Here is an 18,199-nt window from a genome sequence, read left to right as displayed (position 1 = left end):
GTAGGTTGGATTGACTTGTTAACATCAAGTTAAAAAAATTTAAAACTTATAACATAGTGCCATTTATTTGTGACTTGCAACCACATAGCTCTTTACCTAAGAGTGTATGCAATTTACAATGCATCATAAGCACATTTCATGTCACCAAAAAACATTTATTCAATACAAAAAAGTTAACTTCTAACAAACATTTGTTTTTTGCTCTGACATGCACTGTCAACTGTGGAACCTTATATAGACAGGTGTGGGTCTTTCCAAAACATGTCCAATCAAGTTCATTTACAACAGGTGGACTCCAAGTTGTAGAAACATCTCAAGGATGATCAATGGAAACAGGATGCATCTGAGTTAAATAGCAAAGTCATAGCAAAGGGTCTGAATAGTTATGTAAATAAGGTATTTCATTTTTTTATGTATGCATTTGCAAACATTTCTAAAAACCTGTTTACCCTTTGTCATTATGGGTTATTGTGTGTAGATTACTGGGAAAAAATATTTAATACATTTCAGAATAAGGCTGTAATGTAACAAAATGTAGAAATTGTCAAGGGGTCTGAATACTTTGAGGGCACTGTACTGTACATTCAGTTTTTTGTGATGTTTAGTGTCACTTTGTCAGACTTGTGACATTCACCAGGAAGAGCATTCCTTCCTGGGAGGGACAGTAGTGTATGACCTGGTTCAAGTTGTTTTAACATGATACCCAGCCACGTGGTTATCATTCCCTCACAACTTAATTCAAGGCTAAAAATAGCATAGCATGATAGAAAAGGTTGAATCATAAAAATATATCCATCTGTTTGCACTGTTACTTAAAAGTCTGCATAAGGTAAATGATACTTACTATAACAAGTCACACATACTGAAAATGAACAGTGTTAGATAAATTCGCATATAGTTATTAAGTAGTTCTATTAATACATTTTAATGCAGGGTTCCCCAACTGGCGGCCTGCGAATTTGGTCCGCGGGTGGTTTTATTAGGCCCCCAAAGTTTTCGGAGCAAAAATAAATACATCTTTTTTATATCCAAAAATGAAAATTTAACAAAAAGTATATATATTTTCTGTTGCAATCTTGTTAGCTATAACTATTACAACAAAATTAACTTAGTGTATTGCTTACCTTAAAATATTGTTGATGTCAAAAGACTGATGAGGCAAACTGACATCCACCAGATAAATCTCATGATTCATAAAAATAAATATAAAATGACAACTCCAGCATAGCCATAACACGTATGTTCACACAATTTCTGATGTGCCTACAAGAAGGGTAATGCTGCATCTGGAAGAATAAAAACATCTCTCTCTCTCTGAAGGTTTAAATGGCAGCTACAGGAAATAAATGTTGCAGAACAGGAAATGTGTGGCACACACTTGTTGGAGACGGTTTCATGTCCAAAAGAAACACACAAATTAATGTAGCCTATAAGCTTTTGAATTAAACAAGAACATTGCGATAGAGCAAGAAGCACAAATTGAAGAACTACACTGTTGGAGTTCGGACCCTAAGATTGTCACTGTACCCCGCAATTACACCTGCAACCCTGTACATGTAACTATAAAACACTGATGATTATACTGCGAGAAGCCATGAGACTGTATCCAAACCAGGGTTGGATTCAATGACATATCAATTCCAGTCAATTCAGGTAGTAACTCAAATTATTTTATTTTAGAAAGATCCCGAATTCAAATGTAATTGATCCCCAATCCTGATCCAAGTTAACAGGTAAAAACCGCGTTCTCTTGAGAGCGTACTGCACCTGACAGTGGTTGTTTCACTGGTTTACCGAACACACCTCACTGAACACACTTCCACAGATTCACAATATGAATTGCAGGTCCACAGGTTTTCTGGGAGCCTTCAGACGCACAACCGGTTTTGTATGCATGGCTGTTAGAACAGCAATACTGCTACTGCTCAAAATAGACCATGTATGTCATCCCATGATTTGAAATGACATTAGAACATGTACTTGATATGCTGTGTATCATGTAATAAGGGCATATATAGTCCCAGTATGTCTGATCAGAGGGCCAGCGAAAGCGAAACTCCGTGAGTAGCAGTCCTGAACAGCAGAGACCCTCTTCTCCATTCAAGTCAAATATCTCACCATCCCCCATCACGTCGCCCCTCTGCACCACAGCGATGTGACAGAATGGGGGAATGGTGGGATAATGCAGCATTCCTAAGACAACACAGAGGAACCCTGGGCTGCCCTACATAACAACCCTACAGCTAATGAGATGGAATTGACAAAGTTGAATACGGTTGTATATTACTGTAGCACCAGTAAAGGGTGTGCAGATGTGAGAAAATCAACTCCTTTTGGAAGAATGTCTCCTGCGACGGCTGGTGTGACTGTTTCGCCGTGTGAGCTCAGATGGCTTGGAGTGCGACCGCTCGTGCGCCTTCAGGAGACGCAGGTACCTGAAGGCTTTTCCACACTGGCCACAGCTGTGGCCCTCCCCTGTGTGTTTAAACTTGTGCTCCCTCAGGTGCGTGTGTAGTTTGTAGGTCTTCCCACACTCGTCGCAGCTGTAAGGGCGTTCGTTCGAGTGCAGCCCCCGCTTGTGTATGCGGAGGCCCCCGCTGTCTTTAAAGGTCTTGTCGCATATGTCACATCTGTAAGGTTTCTCTGAAGAGTGCCTGCGTACGTGGGCCTGGAGTAGGCTGTTGTTGCCAAACATCTTCTGGCAGACAGGGCAGGGGAGTTTGGGACTGGGGTCATGGTCTTTTTGGTGTCTCTTTAGGTCAAACTCATAGACAAAGGTCCTTCCGCACTGGGCACACAGGAACTGGCGGTTCCCGATGTGGTAGCCCATGTGTCTCTTTAACAAGCTTGGCATAAAGAAGCGCAACCCACACTGCTCACAGGCGTACGGGCGGTCCGTGGTGTGCCAGCGCTGGTGGGCAGACAGCTGGAATTGGGTTGGAAAACTCTTCGGACAATGAGTGCAGAAATAGGTATTCTCACTTGTATGACAATCCATGTGTCGTTTGCAGTACTGTACTTGGGTGAAACCCTTTCCACAGATGGTGCATTTGTATGGTCTCGCATCCGTGTGGACGCGATGGTGATTCTGAAGGCCAACCTTTCTCCGAAAGCACTTGCCACAGTCGTCGCAGCTAAAGGGCCGCACATCAGAGTGAATTTTCATATGGTTGGTCAGGAGTGCCAACGTCCTGAAGAACCTGCTACAATCGGTGCATTTGAAAGGTTTCTCTCCGGTGTGTATGCGGAGGTGATCCTCCAGCCGTCCCCGAGACAGAAAACGCTTCCCACACTCTTGGCAGGAGTTGGTTGCAGGGTTTCTCTTTCTAGAGCACGCTACTCGTAGTGGCTTTTGCAGCCTCTTCCTTTGGATAATGGAACTCTCAAAGAGATCGACCTCTGTTTCCTGACCCCCGATCACCACACTGCTCCCGAGACCTGTGTCGGCAGACTCCATCTCCTTGTCCAAATGATCGTTTTGTGGAAGGGGTGGCAAGGAATGGAGCGATAAAGTGTAACTGGCAATATGGGGGACCCACTGGTCGACACTCGTCAGCTCGACCGGCTGGTTATCCGTAGCAGGGATGACTATCTGTGAAGGAGAGGCTTCAGTGATGGAAGTATTCATCAGTGATACAAGCTGTTGCTGTCTCATCGTTTGCAGCATGCTCCTTACTGTTGGTGCCCCTTTTGATGGTGCCCCTCCCACCAGTCCACTAACACCTTGAGGACAAGAGCAGACCACGGCGCTCTCTGGAAGTGCATTCTCTTCTTCACCGGCACGCACTGCATCCTCTTCTCTCTCTACAGTACTATCTTCTCCAGCATGGTCAGAGTCATCTGACATCATTCCCAGATCCTCCAAGTCACTGAAGGAGGCAGGGTTCATGAGGCTTAGAGCGGCTTCTAATGATTCTGATGGCTTGTCAAGATCTGGCTCCATTGATGGCATTCCACAGGTGAGGCGGAAGGACAGCGAGGACAGCACACAGTCACCCACAGAAGATGTGACCGGTACTGAGGAAAAGGGACAAATGTAGAAAAATGACATTCTGATTGGTTAAATTTGAAAGGCTAGGAATGAGCATGTTTACATTAATACCATTGAAAAACTATTTCACAATCCTGTAAATACAGTTCACTCAAAGTGATCCATGACAGTTTGGGGAAAACTACATGGTTCTTTGTTTATCTGTTGATAATTCTACTTAACATTAACAAGAAGGAGAATATATCATTCAAGTAAGCCTACCAAACTGAATCTTATTTAGCAGGTTCTGGTGCTGGAGGAGGATCTTCAGGTGCTCAGGGTCAGACACAGACTGTCCACACTCCTCCAGGTCAGAGGGGGCAGCACTGATAATGGAGGCTATCTGAGAAGGAGAGGTAGAAGCTAAGATCAGCAACCAGGGGGTTTCTTAGAGTGCGCAGGATGAAAAATATTATGGCATGTGTTGGCACATATACAGTTGTCTAACAATGTCAACATTAGATATAATTGGTGAATTGATAGTTATAGACTTGTTGTGTAACAGTTCATTACCTGGGAGAGATCTGGCACAGATAGCAGCCGTTCCAGTCTGAGGACCAAGCCTCCCACAAGGGCCTGCAGTGCTGTGTCATACTTGGAGCCATACTGTGTATGGAACTCCTCCTACACGGAAGGAAAGAAAAAGTTAAAGTCAGTGTCTATGACATGACAAAGTGGACAGTGTGAGAGGAAAGGGAGAAAGCCTGCTGAACCTGGAAGAAGTGCTTCCTCTCATAAGGGTTTTTCAGCAGGGTTTGGACCAGCGCCACAAAGTTAGCCTGCGACTCCTCCACTTCTGCATCTTGCTGCTGTAACACAGATTAGGTATAATTTGATACAAAGTACAGCCACTTCAGCCATCAGAATGATATGTTACTAAAAAGAGGGGTATTGAGTGCATGGGTGACTGGGTTTGTAAAAGTCACAAGTCTAACCAGAAAACAACTTTTATCTCTTACCCCATCCATGTTTGCATTTTGCAGATCCAAGGAATCAGATGGGTGACAGCAAAGCAAGAGAGATGGCAGAAAGCTCCCACAACCTCACTGGAAGGTTTAACACTTGTATGTCGTTTACACTTATCCAGTCCCCTCAGATCTGTACACTACAGAGCTAAAGGCTATTTTCAAACCAGACCAACATGCAAATGTAACTTCTTTTAAGTAGTCGTCCAAGAATGGTATTGACAGCAATATTTAGGTATGCTGTGTTACAGGTGTGTTGCGAGTTTGTGCGCCGGAATTTCCACACTGCCACTCAGGAGAAATATTCTTACCCCCAAGATGTTCATCTTTTCCAGGAGACGTTGGATGTCCTGAAGGTTGGGTGGGTCCTTGCGGAACAACTCCAAGATCATCTAAAATAATGGGACAAAATTGTATATGATTTTTCTAATACACAATGTGTCAAAACCACCCCTCCCATGACCACACAACATGTCACTCACCCTTGCTCTCAGGCCCAGGATGAGTTGAGCCCTCTGTTTGTAACTCAGCAACTTTGGAACAGCTTCAGTCACCACAGTTACAAATTCCTCGACCTTCCCATAATGCATCACATTTCGTTGATTCACCACATGCCATACAAAGGAATACATCAGCCGCAGAGGAGAAACCAATAGTCGCAAAGAGGAGAGAGGAAGTGGGGGACCTATAGCAAGACGATAGGACAAAATGTTAGCTTGTGTGGCTTCATCCTCTTCCTTTAGCAACACATACCTCCAGCAACATGGCTAACTAGCTAGCAAACTTAATTTAGAAGGCAAGCCGAAACGGACATTAGCTTTATACTTAGCTACCCATTAAAGATAGTCGCTAGCCCTCTGCACTGCAGTGACTTGGGTCCAGCCAGGTTCACATTTGTAAAATTGGTTAGATTGCTAGTAAGTGTCATATAATGTAACCTACCAGTACTGGCTGTACTCTTCTTGACTCGTTTGTCCATGCCGGAATGTTACCAAATATGTACGATAAGCAGAAATCTAACAGTAAAGGTAACTAGCATGGTACATAGCTATCATCAACTCACTGACGATTTTTTTTGTGTGAAAATGGTGACAACGGAACAGAGGGAAACGGAACCAAACACAGAACAGAGTTTTGACCGGACTATTTTACAATAAGATTGGCAGCATAACAACATTACCGCCACCTATCGTGCTGGAATAAGAGCCGCAAGTGAATCCTTCTGCTCTTTTCTTGAAATGACATTTTAGGTAAAATTACGAATTTCGTCATTTTTTCTGTATATATATATATATATATATTTGGATGAGTATGAATTCTTATTTTGTGGTTTAATGAACACTTTAAAATGTATTATAAAAAGTCATCACACAGTACCATTCTAGCAAACATTTAGTTTCCCTTGCTGTGAATAAAATAGCAAAACAAGGAAGTTGTGGCACACAATGTTGACTTTATTTGCCTTTATCCAACACCAAATGTTGTGCATATTTTTTGTAAAGGCTCCCTGCAATCATCGACTACTCTCAAAAAGAGATGTGTGAGTAGCTGTCAATTTACATCTTATGTCATTGGAATTTCAACAACCTATCCGAAAAGCATCAGAAACAAATATGTTTTAATGACACAATCATTAATTGTTATCTAACAGGAGATACGTTTGTTGCTGCATTAACTAAGCCAGACATTATACTATTTTTCAATGTTCAGTCTATTAAGGGAATCCTGAATTCTGGTCCAAAATCTAAAGTCTACCACAAAAAATTAGAAATATTATTTCAGCTAATGGCAATTTGTCAGGATAATAAAACTAGCGTTCCAGTCGATGTCTATGGAAGGCAGCCACTGTGCAGTAAATCAACTCATTTTGGAGGAATTTCTCCTGCGACGGCTGGTGTGACTGTATTTCCTTGTCTGTTCAGATCGCTCTCCTGAGTGCAACCGCTCATGCGCCTTCAGAAGACGTGGTAACTTGAAGACCTTTCCACACTGGTCACAGGGGTGCCCCTCCGCCGTGTGGTGGACAATTATGTGCTCCTTCAGGTGCTGATTTAGCTTGTATGTCTTCCCACAAATGTCGCAGTGGTAAGGGCGTTCACCCGTGTGCAGACGTTTGTGACTGCTCAAGCTGCTGCTCTGTTTAAAGGTCTTGTCACATATGTCACATCTGTAAGGTTTTACAGAGGTGTGTGTAAACATGTGGGCCTTAATGAGTCCGTTGCTGCCAAACACCTTCTGACAGACAGGGCATGGGATCTTGGGCTTGGGGCCATGGTCCCTTTGGTGTTTCTTCAGGTCAAACTCATAAACAAAAGTCTTTCCACACTGGGCACACAGGAACGGGCGGTTCCCAATGTGATAGCCCATGTGCCTCTTCAGCCCACTGGGATGAAAGAAGCGCATCCCACACTGCTCACAGATGAACGGGCGCTCCATGGTGTGCCAGCGCTCGTGGACAGACAGCTTGTATTGGGTTGGGAATCTCTTTGGACAATGAGTGCAGGGAAAGTTATTTTCACTTGCATGAGACTGGATGTGTATTCTGCAATAGAATGCTTGGCTGAAGCCCTTTCCACAGATGGTGCATTTATGTGGTTTCGCACCCGTGTGGATGAGCTGATGATTCTTCAGGTCAGCCTTTTTCCGAAAGCCCTTGTCACACTTTTCACACTTAAATGGCCGCGCTTCAGAGTGATTTTTCATATGAGTGGTCATGCCTCCTAAGGACCTGAAGGCCCTGCCACACTCAGTGCACTTGAAAGGTTTCTCTCCTGTGTGAATGCGGAGGTGATTTTCCAGCTGAGACGGATAGACAAAACTCTTCCCACACTCCTGGCAAATGATGGTTGCCTCAGGGATTTTCCTCTTCGAGGGTACCGTTATTCTTTGTGGCTTGGGCAGTCTCCTTCGGAGAACAGCCTTCTCAAAGAGATTGGCTTCTGCTTCCTGACCCCCAATTTCCACACTGCTTCCAAGACACGTGTCACCTGACCAGATCCCCTTGTCTACATCATTGTTTTGAGGAAGGGGTGGCAAGGAAGGGAGCAAAATCGAGTTACTTGCAATGTGGGAGACCCACTGGTGGACACTCGCTAGCCCGACCGGCTGGTTATCTGGCTGGTTCCCATTGGTGACTGTGGCAGGGGTGACAATATGTGAAGGAGAGGCATCAGCGATGAAAGTATTCATCAGTGTTGCAAGCTCCTTGTGTCTCTCTGTTGGCAGCATGCTCTCTACTGTTGGTGCCCCTCCCACTGGCCTGCTTACACTTTGAGGAGTAGGTGAGACTATGTCGTTCTTTGACAGTGCATTGTCTTCTTCACTGTCGACTGCTGAATTTTTCACGCGACCTCCGTTATCCCTGGCATTCTGCTCTTCTCTCTCCACAGTAGTTACTGCTCCAGCATGGTCCGATTCAACTGGCACCATTCCCAGATCCTCCAAGTCACTGAAGGAGGCAGGGCTCATGATGCTTAGAGCGGCTTCTAATGATTCCGCTGGTTCGTAAAAATCTGTCTGCATGGACTGCATTCCACAGGTTAAGCGGAAGGACAGGGAGGACAGCACACAGTCCCCTACAGAGGACGTGACAGGTACTGAGAAAAAGGGACAAATAAAGAAAAATCAATATTTTATATTACACCACATTCTGATTGTTTGAATTTGAAAGTATTGGGCATGTTTAGATTAATACCATTTCAAAATAATTAAAATTCCTGTAAATACAGCATGTTCAAAGTTATCAATAGATTGAACCATGGCAATTTGACAAAAAGGGGAAACTACATTGTTCTTTGTTCAGCTGTTGATAATTCCACTGAACATTAACATGGAGAAGATATACTAATTAAAGTAACCCTACCCAACTGAATCTTATTTAGCAGGTTCTGGTGCTGGAGGAGGATCTTCAGGTGCTCAGGGTCAGACACAGACTGTCCACACTCCTCCAGGTCAGAGGGGGCAGCACTGATAATGGACGCTATCTGAAAAGGAGAGGTAGAAGCTAGGATCAGCAACCAGGGTGTTTCTTAGAGTGCGCAGGATGAAAAATACTATGTATACTAACGTTCAAAGGTTTAGGGTCACTTAGAAATGTCCTTGTTTTTGAAAGAAAAGCAGATTTTTTGTCCATTAAAATAACACCAAACTGATCCGAAATACAGTGTAGACATGGTTAATGTTGTAAATTACTATTGTAGCTGGAAACTGATGATTTTTAAAGGAATATCTACATAGGCGTACAGAGGTACATTAACAGCAACCATCACTCCTGTGTTCCAATGGCACGTTGTGTTAGCTAATCCATGTATATCATTTTAAAAGGCTAATTGATCATTAGAAAACCCTTTTGCAATTATGTTAGGACAGCTGAAAACTGTTGGTCTGATTAAAGAAGCAATAAAACTGGCCTTCTTTAGACCAGTTGAGTATCTGGAGCATCAGCATTTGTGGGTTCGATTACAGGCTCAAAATGGCAATAAACAAATATTTTTCTTCTGAAACTCTTCAGTCTATTCTTGTTCTGAGAAATGAAGGCTATTCCATGTGAGAAATTGCCAAGAAACTGAAGATCTCGTACAACACTGTGTACTACTCCCTTCACCGAACAGAACAAACTGTCTCTAACCAGAATAGAAAGAGGAGTGGGAGGCCCCGGTGCACAACTGAGCAAGAGGACAAGTACATAAGTGTCTAGTTTGAGAACCAGGCGCCTCACAAGTCCTCAAATGGCAGCTGGAAAAGATGCTGGAAGAGTGCTTGACGCCATCTGTCAAGCATGGAGGAGGCAATGTGATGGTCTGGGGCTGCTTTGGTGGTGGTAAAGTGGGAGATGTGTACAGGGTAAAATGGAAGGCTATCCCTCCATTTTGCAACGCCATGCCATACCCTGTGACCAGCGCTTAATTGGAGCCAATTTCCTCCTACACCAGGACAATGACCAAAAGCATAGCTCCAAACTATGCAAAAACTATTTAGGGAAGAAGCAGTCAGCTGGTATTCTGTCTATAATGGAGTGGCCATCACAGTCACTGGATCTCTTGCCTAGTAAAATAAAGGTTACACATCTCAACCCTATTGAGCTATTGTGAGAGCGTCTTGACCGTATGGTACGTAAGAAGTGCCCATCAAGCCAATCCAACTTTTGGGAGGTGCTACAGGAAGCATGGGGTGAAATCTATTCAGATTACCTCAACAAATTGACAACTAGAATGCCAAAGGTCTGCAGGGCTGTAATTGCTGCAAATTGAGGATTCTTTGACGAAAGCAAAGTTTAAAAGGACACAATTATTATTTAAATTAAAAATCATTATTTATAACCTTGTAAACATCTTCACTATATTTCCTATTAATTTTGCAACTCATTTCATGTATGTTTTCATGGAAAACAAGGAAATTACTAAGTGACCCCAAATTTTTGAACGGTAGTGTATATAGTTGTCTAACAATGTCAACATTAGATATGACTGGTAAATTGTTAGTTATAGACTTGTTGTGTAACAGTTCATTACCTGGGAGAGATCTGGCACAGATAGCAGCCGTTCCAGTCTGAGGACCAAGCCTCCCACAAGGGCCTGCAGTGCTGTGTCATACTTGGAGCCATACTGTGTATGGAACTCCTCCTACACGGAAGGAAAGAAAAAGTTAAAGTCAGTGTCTATGACATGACAAAGTGGACAGTGTGAGAGGAAAGGGAGAAAGCCTGCTGAACCTGGAAGAAGTGCTTCCTCTCATAAGGGTTTTTCAGCAGGGTTTGGACCAGCGCCACAAAGTTAGCCTGCGACTCCTCCACTTCTGCATCTTGCTGCTGTAACACAGATTAGGTATAATTTGATACAAAGTACAGCCACTTCAGCCATCAGAATTACATGTTACTAAAAAGAGGGGTATTGAGTGCATGGGTGACTGGGTTTGTAAAAGTCATAAGTCTAACCTGAAAACAACTTTTATCTCTTACCCCATCCATGTTTGCACTTTGCAGATCCAAGGAATCAAATGAGTGACAGCAAAGCAAGACAAATGGCAGAAAGCTCCCGCAACCCCACTAGAAGTTGTTAACACTTGTATGTCACTTCAACTTATCCAGTCCCCTCAGATCTGTACACTACAGAGCTAAAGGCTAATTTCAAATCAGATTACAGCGCATATTTGACCCTCTTTTAAGTGATGTTGCTCCAGCCTTGGTTTTTCTGGTATCAAGTCATTCTTGAATATGTTGTGTTACATGTGAGTTGTTCACTGGTATGGGGCGGAATTTCCACATTTTCACACAGGAGAAATATTCTTACCCCCAAGATGTTCATCTTTTCCAGGAGACGTTGGATGTCCTGAAGGTTGGGTGGGTCCTTGCGGAACAACTCCAAGATCATCTAAAATAATGGGACAAAATTGTATATGATTTTTCTAATAGTTTCAAAACCACCCCTCCCATGACCACACAACATGTCACTCACCCTTGCTCTCAGGCCCAGGATGAGTTGAGCCCTCTGTTTGTAACTCAGCAACTTTGGAACAGCTTCAGTCACCACAGTTACAAATTCCTCGACCTTCCCATAATGCATCACATTTCGTTGATTCACCACATGCCATACAAAGGAATACATCAGCCGCAGAGGAGAAACCAATAGTCGCAAAGAGGAGAGAGGAAGTGGGGGACCTATAGCAAGACGATAGGACAAAATGTTAGCTTGTGTGGCTTCATCCTCTTCCTTTAGCAACACATACCTCCAGCAACATGGCTAACTAGCAAGCAAACTTAATTTAGAAGGCAAGCCGAAACGGACATTAGCTTTATACTTAGCTACCCATTAAAGATAGTCGCTAGCCCTCTGCACTGCAGTGACTTGGGTCCAGCCAGGTTCACATTTGTAAAATTGGTTAGATTGCTAGTAAGTGTCATATAATGTAACCTACCAGTACTGGCTGTACTCTTCTTGACTCGTTTGTCCATGCCGGAATGTTACCAAATATGTACGATAAGCAGAAATCTAACAGTAAAGGTAACTAGCATGGTACATAGCTATCATCAACTCACTGACGATTTTTTTTTGTGTGAAAATGGTGACAACGGAACAGAGGGAAACGGAACCAAACACAGAACAGAGTTTTGACCGGACTATTTTACAATAAGATTGGCAGCATAACAACATTACCGCCACCTATCGTGCTGGAATAAGAGCCGCAAGTGAATCCTTCTGCTCTTTTCTTGAAATGACATTTTAGGTAAAAACATGAATTTTATAATTTTTCCTGTATAACGTTATATATCTGGATGAGTATTAATCTTTATTAATGAACTTTTGTGGCTTAATACTATCTTTAAATGTATTATAAAAAGTCATCGCACGGGACCATTCTAGCAAACATTTAGTTTCCCTTGCTTATAATAAAATAGCAAAACAAGAAAGTTGTGGTACACAATTTTGACTTTATTTGCCTTTATCCAACACCAAATGTTGTGCATATTTTTTGTAAAGGCTTTCCCGGCAATCATTGACTACTCTCAAAAAGAGAAATAAGTGAGTAGCTATCAATTTACATCTTATGTCATTGGAATTTCAAACTATCCAAAAAAAGCATCACAAACAAATATGTTTTAATGACACAATCATTCATTGTTGGTATCTAACAGGACATATGTTTGTTTCTGCATGAATTAAGCCAGGCATTCTACCATTTGTCAATGTTCAGTCTAGGAAATCCTGGATTATGGGCCAAAATTGTAAAGTTTACAGCAACAAAAACAAGGACATGATTACAGCCAATGGCATGGCATTGAGACAAAGTTAAACTTGTGTCAGAACAATAAAACTAGCATTCCAGTCGATGTCTATGGAAGGCAGCCACTGTGCAGTAAATCAACTCATTTTGGAGGAATTTCTCCTACAACGGCTGGTGTGACTGTATTTCCTTGTCTGTTCAGATCGCTCTCCTGAGTGCAACCGCTCATGCGCCTTCAGAAGACGTTGTAACTTGAAGACCTTTCCACACTGGTCACAGGGGTGCCCCTCCGCCGTGTGGTGGACAATTATGTGCTCCTTCAGGTGCTGATTTAGCTTGTATGTCTTCCCACAAATGTCGCAGTGGTAAGGGCGTTCACCCGTGTGCAGACGTTTGTGACTGCTCAAGCTGCTGCTCTGTTTAAAGGTCTTGTCACATATGTCACATCTGTAAGGTTTTACAGAGGTGTGTGTAAACATGTGGGCCTTAATGAGTCCGTTGCTGCCAAACACCTTCTGACAGACAGGGCATGGGATCTTGGGCTTGGGGCCATGGTCCCTTTGGTGTTTCTTCAGGTCAAACTCATAAACAAAAGTCTTTCCACACTGGGCACACAGGAACGGGCGGTTCCCAATGTGATAGCCCATGTGCCTCTTCAGCCCACTGGGATGAAAGAAGCGCATCCCACACTGCTCACAGATGAACGGGCGCTCCATGGTGTGCCAGCGCTCGTGGACAGACAGCTTGTATTGGGTTGGGAATCTCTTTGGACAATGAGTGCAGGGAAAGTTATTTTCACTTGCATGAGACTGGATGTGTATTCTGCAATAGAATGCTTGGCTGAAGCCCTTTCCACAGATGGTGCATTTATGTGGTTTCGCACCCGTGTGGATGAGCTGATGCTTCTTCAGGTCAGCCTTTTTCCGAAAGCCCTTGTCACACTCATCACACTTAAATGGCCGCGCTTCAGAGTGATTTTTCATATGAGTGGTCATGCCTCCTAAGGACCTGAAGGCCCTGCCACACTCAGTGCACTTGAAAGGTTTCTCTCCTGTGTGAATGCGGAGGTGATTTTCCAGCTGAGACGGATAGACAAAACTCTTCCCACACTCCTGGCAAATGATGGTTGCCTCAGGGATTTTCCTCTTTGAGGGTACTGTTATTCTTTGTGGCTTGGGCACCCATCTCCTTCGGATAACAGCCTTCTCAAAGAGATTGGCTTCTGTTTCCTGACCCCCAATTACCACACTGCTTCCAAGACATGTGTCACCTGACCAGATCCCCTTGTCTACATCATTGTTTTGTGGAAGGGGTGGCAAGGAAGGGAGCGAGATCGAGTTACTTGCAATGTGGGAGACCCACTGGTGGACACTCGCTACTTTGACCGGTGGGTTACACGGTTGGTTCCCATTGGTGACCGTGGCAGGGATGACTAATTTGACTATCTGTAAAGGAGAGGATTTGGTGAAGGAACTACTCGTTTGCAACATACTCCTTACTGTTGGTGCCCCTTTTGATGGTGCCCCTCCTACTGGTCCGCTAACACCTTGAGGACGAGACACGCTCTCTGGCAGTGCATTGTCACGCACTGCATTTTTCACCCCACTTCCGCTATCCCTGGCATCCTCTTCTCTCTCTACAGTACTATCTTCTCCAGCATGTGGCGAGTCCTCTGACATCATTCCCAGATCCTCCAAGTCACTGAAGGAGGCAGGGTTCATGACGCTTAAAGCGGCTTCTAATGATTCTGATGGCTCATCAAAATCTGGCTCCATTGATGGCCTTCCACAGGCGAGGCGGAAGGACAGCGAGGACAGCACACAGTCACCCACAGAAGATGTGACCGGTACTGAGAAAAAATCAAATATATAAAAAATATTTAAGTACATCACAGTTAAGGATATTCTGCGAATTAAAAAAATACTAAGCTTTTTATTTCCATTCCTGTTTTTAAAAAATCATTAAATGGTTCGTAATGAACTGAAAGGTCAACCAAATGTACATAGAAATATGAGTTATAGATCTGTCTTTCTCATTATAAACAAGTCTGAAAAGTGCTATATCAGTGTTATGCACGCTACTTCTATGCCTTCCATCCTTAAGTTTAGTTTTTTAATCTTTTTATTTAAGGTTTTGTAAACTAAATTCATACAGCTAAAAATTCATGATCATTGAAAATATATTTTACAGTGGTTTATATTGTACAGCCATTATTTAAATGGCTTGTTTTGTCACTAACTGAAAGTAGAAGAACTCTACAGAATTTTACCAACAAGGTAATGGCTGAGCAATTTCTCCACATTGTACTTTTAATTATAGATGTCAAAAATAAAACTTGTAATGTTCTTTGTTTATCTGTTTTTAAATCTACTGTACATACACAGAGAGGATAACAGATAATGATTGAAGTAGAGACTCCAAAGCTTTCTATGGACTGTTTTCAAGCCTACCATTTCTGTTTAACTGGGTTTTATTTAGCAGATTCTGGTGCTGGAGGAGGATCTTCAGGTGCTCAGGGTCAGACACAGACTGTCCACACTCCTCCAGGTCAGAGGGGTCAGCACTGATAATGGACGCTATCTGAGAAGGAGAGGTAGAAGCTAAGATCAGCAACCAGGGGGGTGGCTTAGCATGTGAGGTCAAGACAATAATATGGCATGTGTTGACATAAACTGTTATCTAATAATGACAAAATTAGGTATGATCAGTGAACTGTTAGTTATAGACCTGTCATGCACCAGTTCATTACCTGGGAGAGATCTGGCACAGATAGCAGTTGTTCCAGTCTGAAGACCAAGCCTCCCACAAGGGCCTGCAGTGCTGTGTCATACTTGGAGCCATACTGTGTATGGAACTCCTTCTACAGGGAAGGAAAGAGTGACAGTATCTGAGATAACCTACCTGAATGATGAGCCGCTAAAAGCAAGTCAAACGAAAGGGACAGAGAGAAAGTATGTCAAACCTGGAAGAAGTGCTTCCTCTCATAAGGGTTTGTCAGAAGGGTTTGGACCAGCGACACAAAGTTAGCCTGCGACTCCTCCACTTCCATATCTTGCTGCTGTAACACATAATGTGAATAATTTGGTACAAGTATAACTTATCTGGTTATCTGAATTGAGCTATTAAAATTAGTAGCTGTTACACCCTTTGAATGTATGCAGGAGAGAGAAAAATATTCTTACCCCTGCGGATGCACGGATGTTCATCTTTCCCAGGAGACATTGGATGGCCTGAGTGTTAGGTGGACAATCCTTGCGGAACATCTCCAAGATCATCTAAATAATGGGAGATATTGAGTAAACTTGCAACATCCCTGCCCTCCTTACACACATATAGTTTCTACTGGCATTGATATACATGTGTCAATCAAAGCAAAATCAACTACTCCTCCCATGACCACACAACATGTCACTCACCCTTGCTCTCAGGCCCAGGATGAGTTGAGCCCTCTGTTTGTAACTCAGCAACTTTGGAACAGCTTCAGTCACCACAGTTACAAATTCCTCGACCTTCCCATAGTGCATCACATTTCGTTGATTCACCACATGCCATACAAAGGAATACATCAGCCGCAGGGGAGAAACCATGAGTCGTAAAGAGGAGAGAGGAAGAGGGGGGCCTATGGAAAGAAGACGGAACCAATAAATATTTAGGCTGTGGTTGTTGCATAACAAAAAATCATATTCGTCTACAACATCAAGGCTAGACAAAATATTATGATAAGACAAAACCACAGATGAGCGTTAGAATCGTTGGTTTTACTATATTTAGCAGCAACATTTAGATAGAAAGCCAACATGATATTAACATGAAATGAATGTAGTTAGCTGTATTAGTAAGTTACTTTACAGTTCACTTGGGGCTGCCTGTATGTTGAATCTGAGCTACTCTAGCTTACGTTAGCCAGGGTTAATAGCATAGACTGTAACGTTACTTTTAGAAACAACCCCTACCCGTACTGGCAGTCGCTTTGACTCGTTTGTCCATGATGGAAAAGTTGTTATCAAAAGTATGTATGGATAATTAACAGCATACAACTGTATATCAACATGCAATAAAATAAATGTGGAAATGGAAACAACAACCGTACATTCAGAAAGTAATTAGTGTCTCGTCAGCAACACTAGAAAAGTATTTCCGGGTCACTGTTTCAGGAAATTTCAAAATAAAAGTAACCACGTAATAGTACAAAAGTAATTCACCTCTATTTCAGTGGCGATTTTAGCATGTACATCTTGGTGGGGCAAACACATTTTATGGGAGATGCATGCCAGCAAAGCCACTACACAACTCAACACTAAACAATACATCAATTGCACTATAGCGGTGACAAACAGTGCCCACAAACTGTTAGGGCCTACATAATGCTGTCCCAACAGCAGTCCTGACACCTTAGCACTGCTACACTTGGCTTTCAGCGTAGCCTTGTCTGGCAGCGAAACAGTTAATTCCGACTCATTTACTGCCGTTTCAAAAAACATAGCTGATATGGCTGATTTGCTTAAACAAATGTAATTTCTACTGACAATTGAGATGTACAAACTATGGCATAAGGGTAGGACAAGCGGATAAGCGGCAATCCGTAATTTCGATTAAGACATTAATGAGCGAGCGACGACAGACGTAGTCAATATAAATATTTGTTCAGCCTTTTTGAAATGTGCAGCGACTGAATTCAGAACATAAGCCGTTCTTACAGTGTACTCCCTGTACAACATGTCAGAACCGTAGGATAAATAAAGGGGGCATATAAACAGACAATTAAATTATTTAATTATTTATTCAATGATTACATTTTTCTAAAACAGGTTATAGGCTTCATGTGCACCACCATGTTAGAATAGTAGGCAAAAAAAGTATTTATTTTTTATTTATCCATGTAAGTTGACTGAGAACATGTTCTCATTTACAGCAACGACCTGGGGAATAGTTACAGGGGAAAGGAGGGGGATGAATGAGCCAATTGTAAACTGTGGATTATTAGGTGACCATGATGGTTTGAGAGCCAGAATGGGAATTTAGCCAGGACACCAGGGTTAACACCCCTACTCTTACAATAAGTGCCATGGGATCTTTAATGACCCCAGAGAGTCAGGACACGCATTTAACGTCCCATCCGAAAGACTGACCAGGACCAACCCTGCTTAGCTTCAGAAGCAAGCCACCAGTGGTATGCAGGACGGTATGCTGCTGGAAGTAAAGAGGTTAAGAGGTGAAAATAGACCAAATTATTCGGGTGAGGCACATTGAGCACCATTTGGGCTCCCGAGTGGCGCAGCGTTCTAAGACACTGCATCTCAGTGCTAGAGGCATCACTATAGACACCCTGGTTTAAATCCAGGCTGTGTCACATGATGGCTGGTGTAGGCCGTCATTGTAAATAAGAATATGTTCTTAACTGACTTGCCTAGATAAATAAATAAAAAATGTGTGTCTTTGCATGTCAAAAAACATACATGTCATATAACACAATTTGACCTGTTAA

At 42.8% G+C, this 18,199-nt stretch overlaps 3 protein-coding genes and 1 long non-coding RNA gene across 7 annotated transcripts; 1 reads left to right on the top strand and 3 right to left on the bottom strand.

Moving 5' to 3' along the window:
- Window positions 1–50: 50 nt before the first annotated feature.
- On the bottom strand, window positions 51–6,110 carry LOC118366357 (zinc finger protein 530-like). Of its 2 annotated transcripts, none has more exons than XM_052492386.1 (7): window positions 5,938–6,110; window positions 5,478–5,680; window positions 5,307–5,387; window positions 4,744–4,839; window positions 4,544–4,654; window positions 4,253–4,373; window positions 51–4,017 (listed from the first exon to the last, which is right to left on the bottom strand). In XM_052492386.1, the coding sequence occupies exons 1-7, from the start codon at window positions 5,972–5,974 to the stop codon at window positions 2,324–2,326; spliced, it is 2,343 nt and encodes a 780-aa protein (XP_052348346.1). In that variant the 5' UTR covers window positions 5,975–6,110; the 3' UTR covers window positions 51–2,323. The 2 variants fall into 2 exon arrangements, with proteins under 2 accessions (XP_052348346.1, XP_052348348.1); XM_052492388.1 differs by having other exon boundaries at window positions 4,744–4,836.
- LOC127914633 (uncharacterized) lies at window positions 6,100–14,496 on the top strand. Of its 2 annotated transcripts, none has more exons than XR_008089140.1 (3): window positions 6,100–6,245; window positions 12,471–12,512; window positions 14,357–14,496. It is a non-coding gene; the product is annotated as an uncharacterized LOC127914633 (long non-coding RNA). The 2 variants fall into 2 exon arrangements; XR_008089139.1 differs by lacking the exon at window positions 6,100–6,245 and adding an exon at window positions 12,071–12,216.
- LOC118365987 (zinc finger and SCAN domain-containing protein 2-like) lies at window positions 6,429–12,076 on the bottom strand. 2 transcript variants are annotated; one of them, XM_035748272.2, is made up of 7 exons: window positions 11,908–12,076; window positions 11,448–11,650; window positions 11,283–11,363; window positions 10,706–10,801; window positions 10,506–10,616; window positions 8,858–8,978; window positions 6,429–8,591 (listed from the first exon to the last, which is right to left on the bottom strand). In XM_035748272.2, the coding sequence occupies exons 1-7, from the start codon at window positions 11,942–11,944 to the stop codon at window positions 6,853–6,855; spliced, it is 2,388 nt and encodes a 795-aa protein (XP_035604165.2). In that variant the 5' UTR covers window positions 11,945–12,076; the 3' UTR covers window positions 6,429–6,852. The 2 variants fall into 2 exon arrangements, with proteins under 2 accessions (XP_035604165.2, XP_052348345.1); XM_052492385.1 differs by having other exon boundaries at window positions 10,706–10,798.
- Window positions 12,402–16,836, bottom strand: LOC118366356 (zinc finger protein 37-like). The gene is made up of 7 exons (XM_035748957.2): window positions 16,668–16,836; window positions 16,131–16,333; window positions 15,897–15,989; window positions 15,677–15,772; window positions 15,464–15,574; window positions 15,165–15,294; window positions 12,402–14,563 (listed from the first exon to the last, which is right to left on the bottom strand). Exons 1-7 carry the CDS (start codon window positions 16,699–16,701, stop codon window positions 12,852–12,854), a joined length of 2,379 nt encoding a protein of 792 aa, XP_035604850.2. The 5' UTR covers window positions 16,702–16,836; the 3' UTR covers window positions 12,402–12,851.
- Window positions 16,837–18,199: the final 1,363 nt, after the last annotated feature.

Source organism: Oncorhynchus keta, chromosome 33 (assembly GCF_023373465.1).
Source record: "Oncorhynchus keta strain PuntledgeMale-10-30-2019 chromosome 33, Oket_V2, whole genome shotgun sequence".
In the NCBI taxonomy this organism is placed as follows: Eukaryota; Metazoa; Chordata; class Actinopteri; order Salmoniformes; family Salmonidae; genus Oncorhynchus; species Oncorhynchus keta.
The sequence above is the reverse complement of the archived record's forward strand: the minus strand, read 5'-3'. Positions and strand labels throughout refer to the sequence as shown.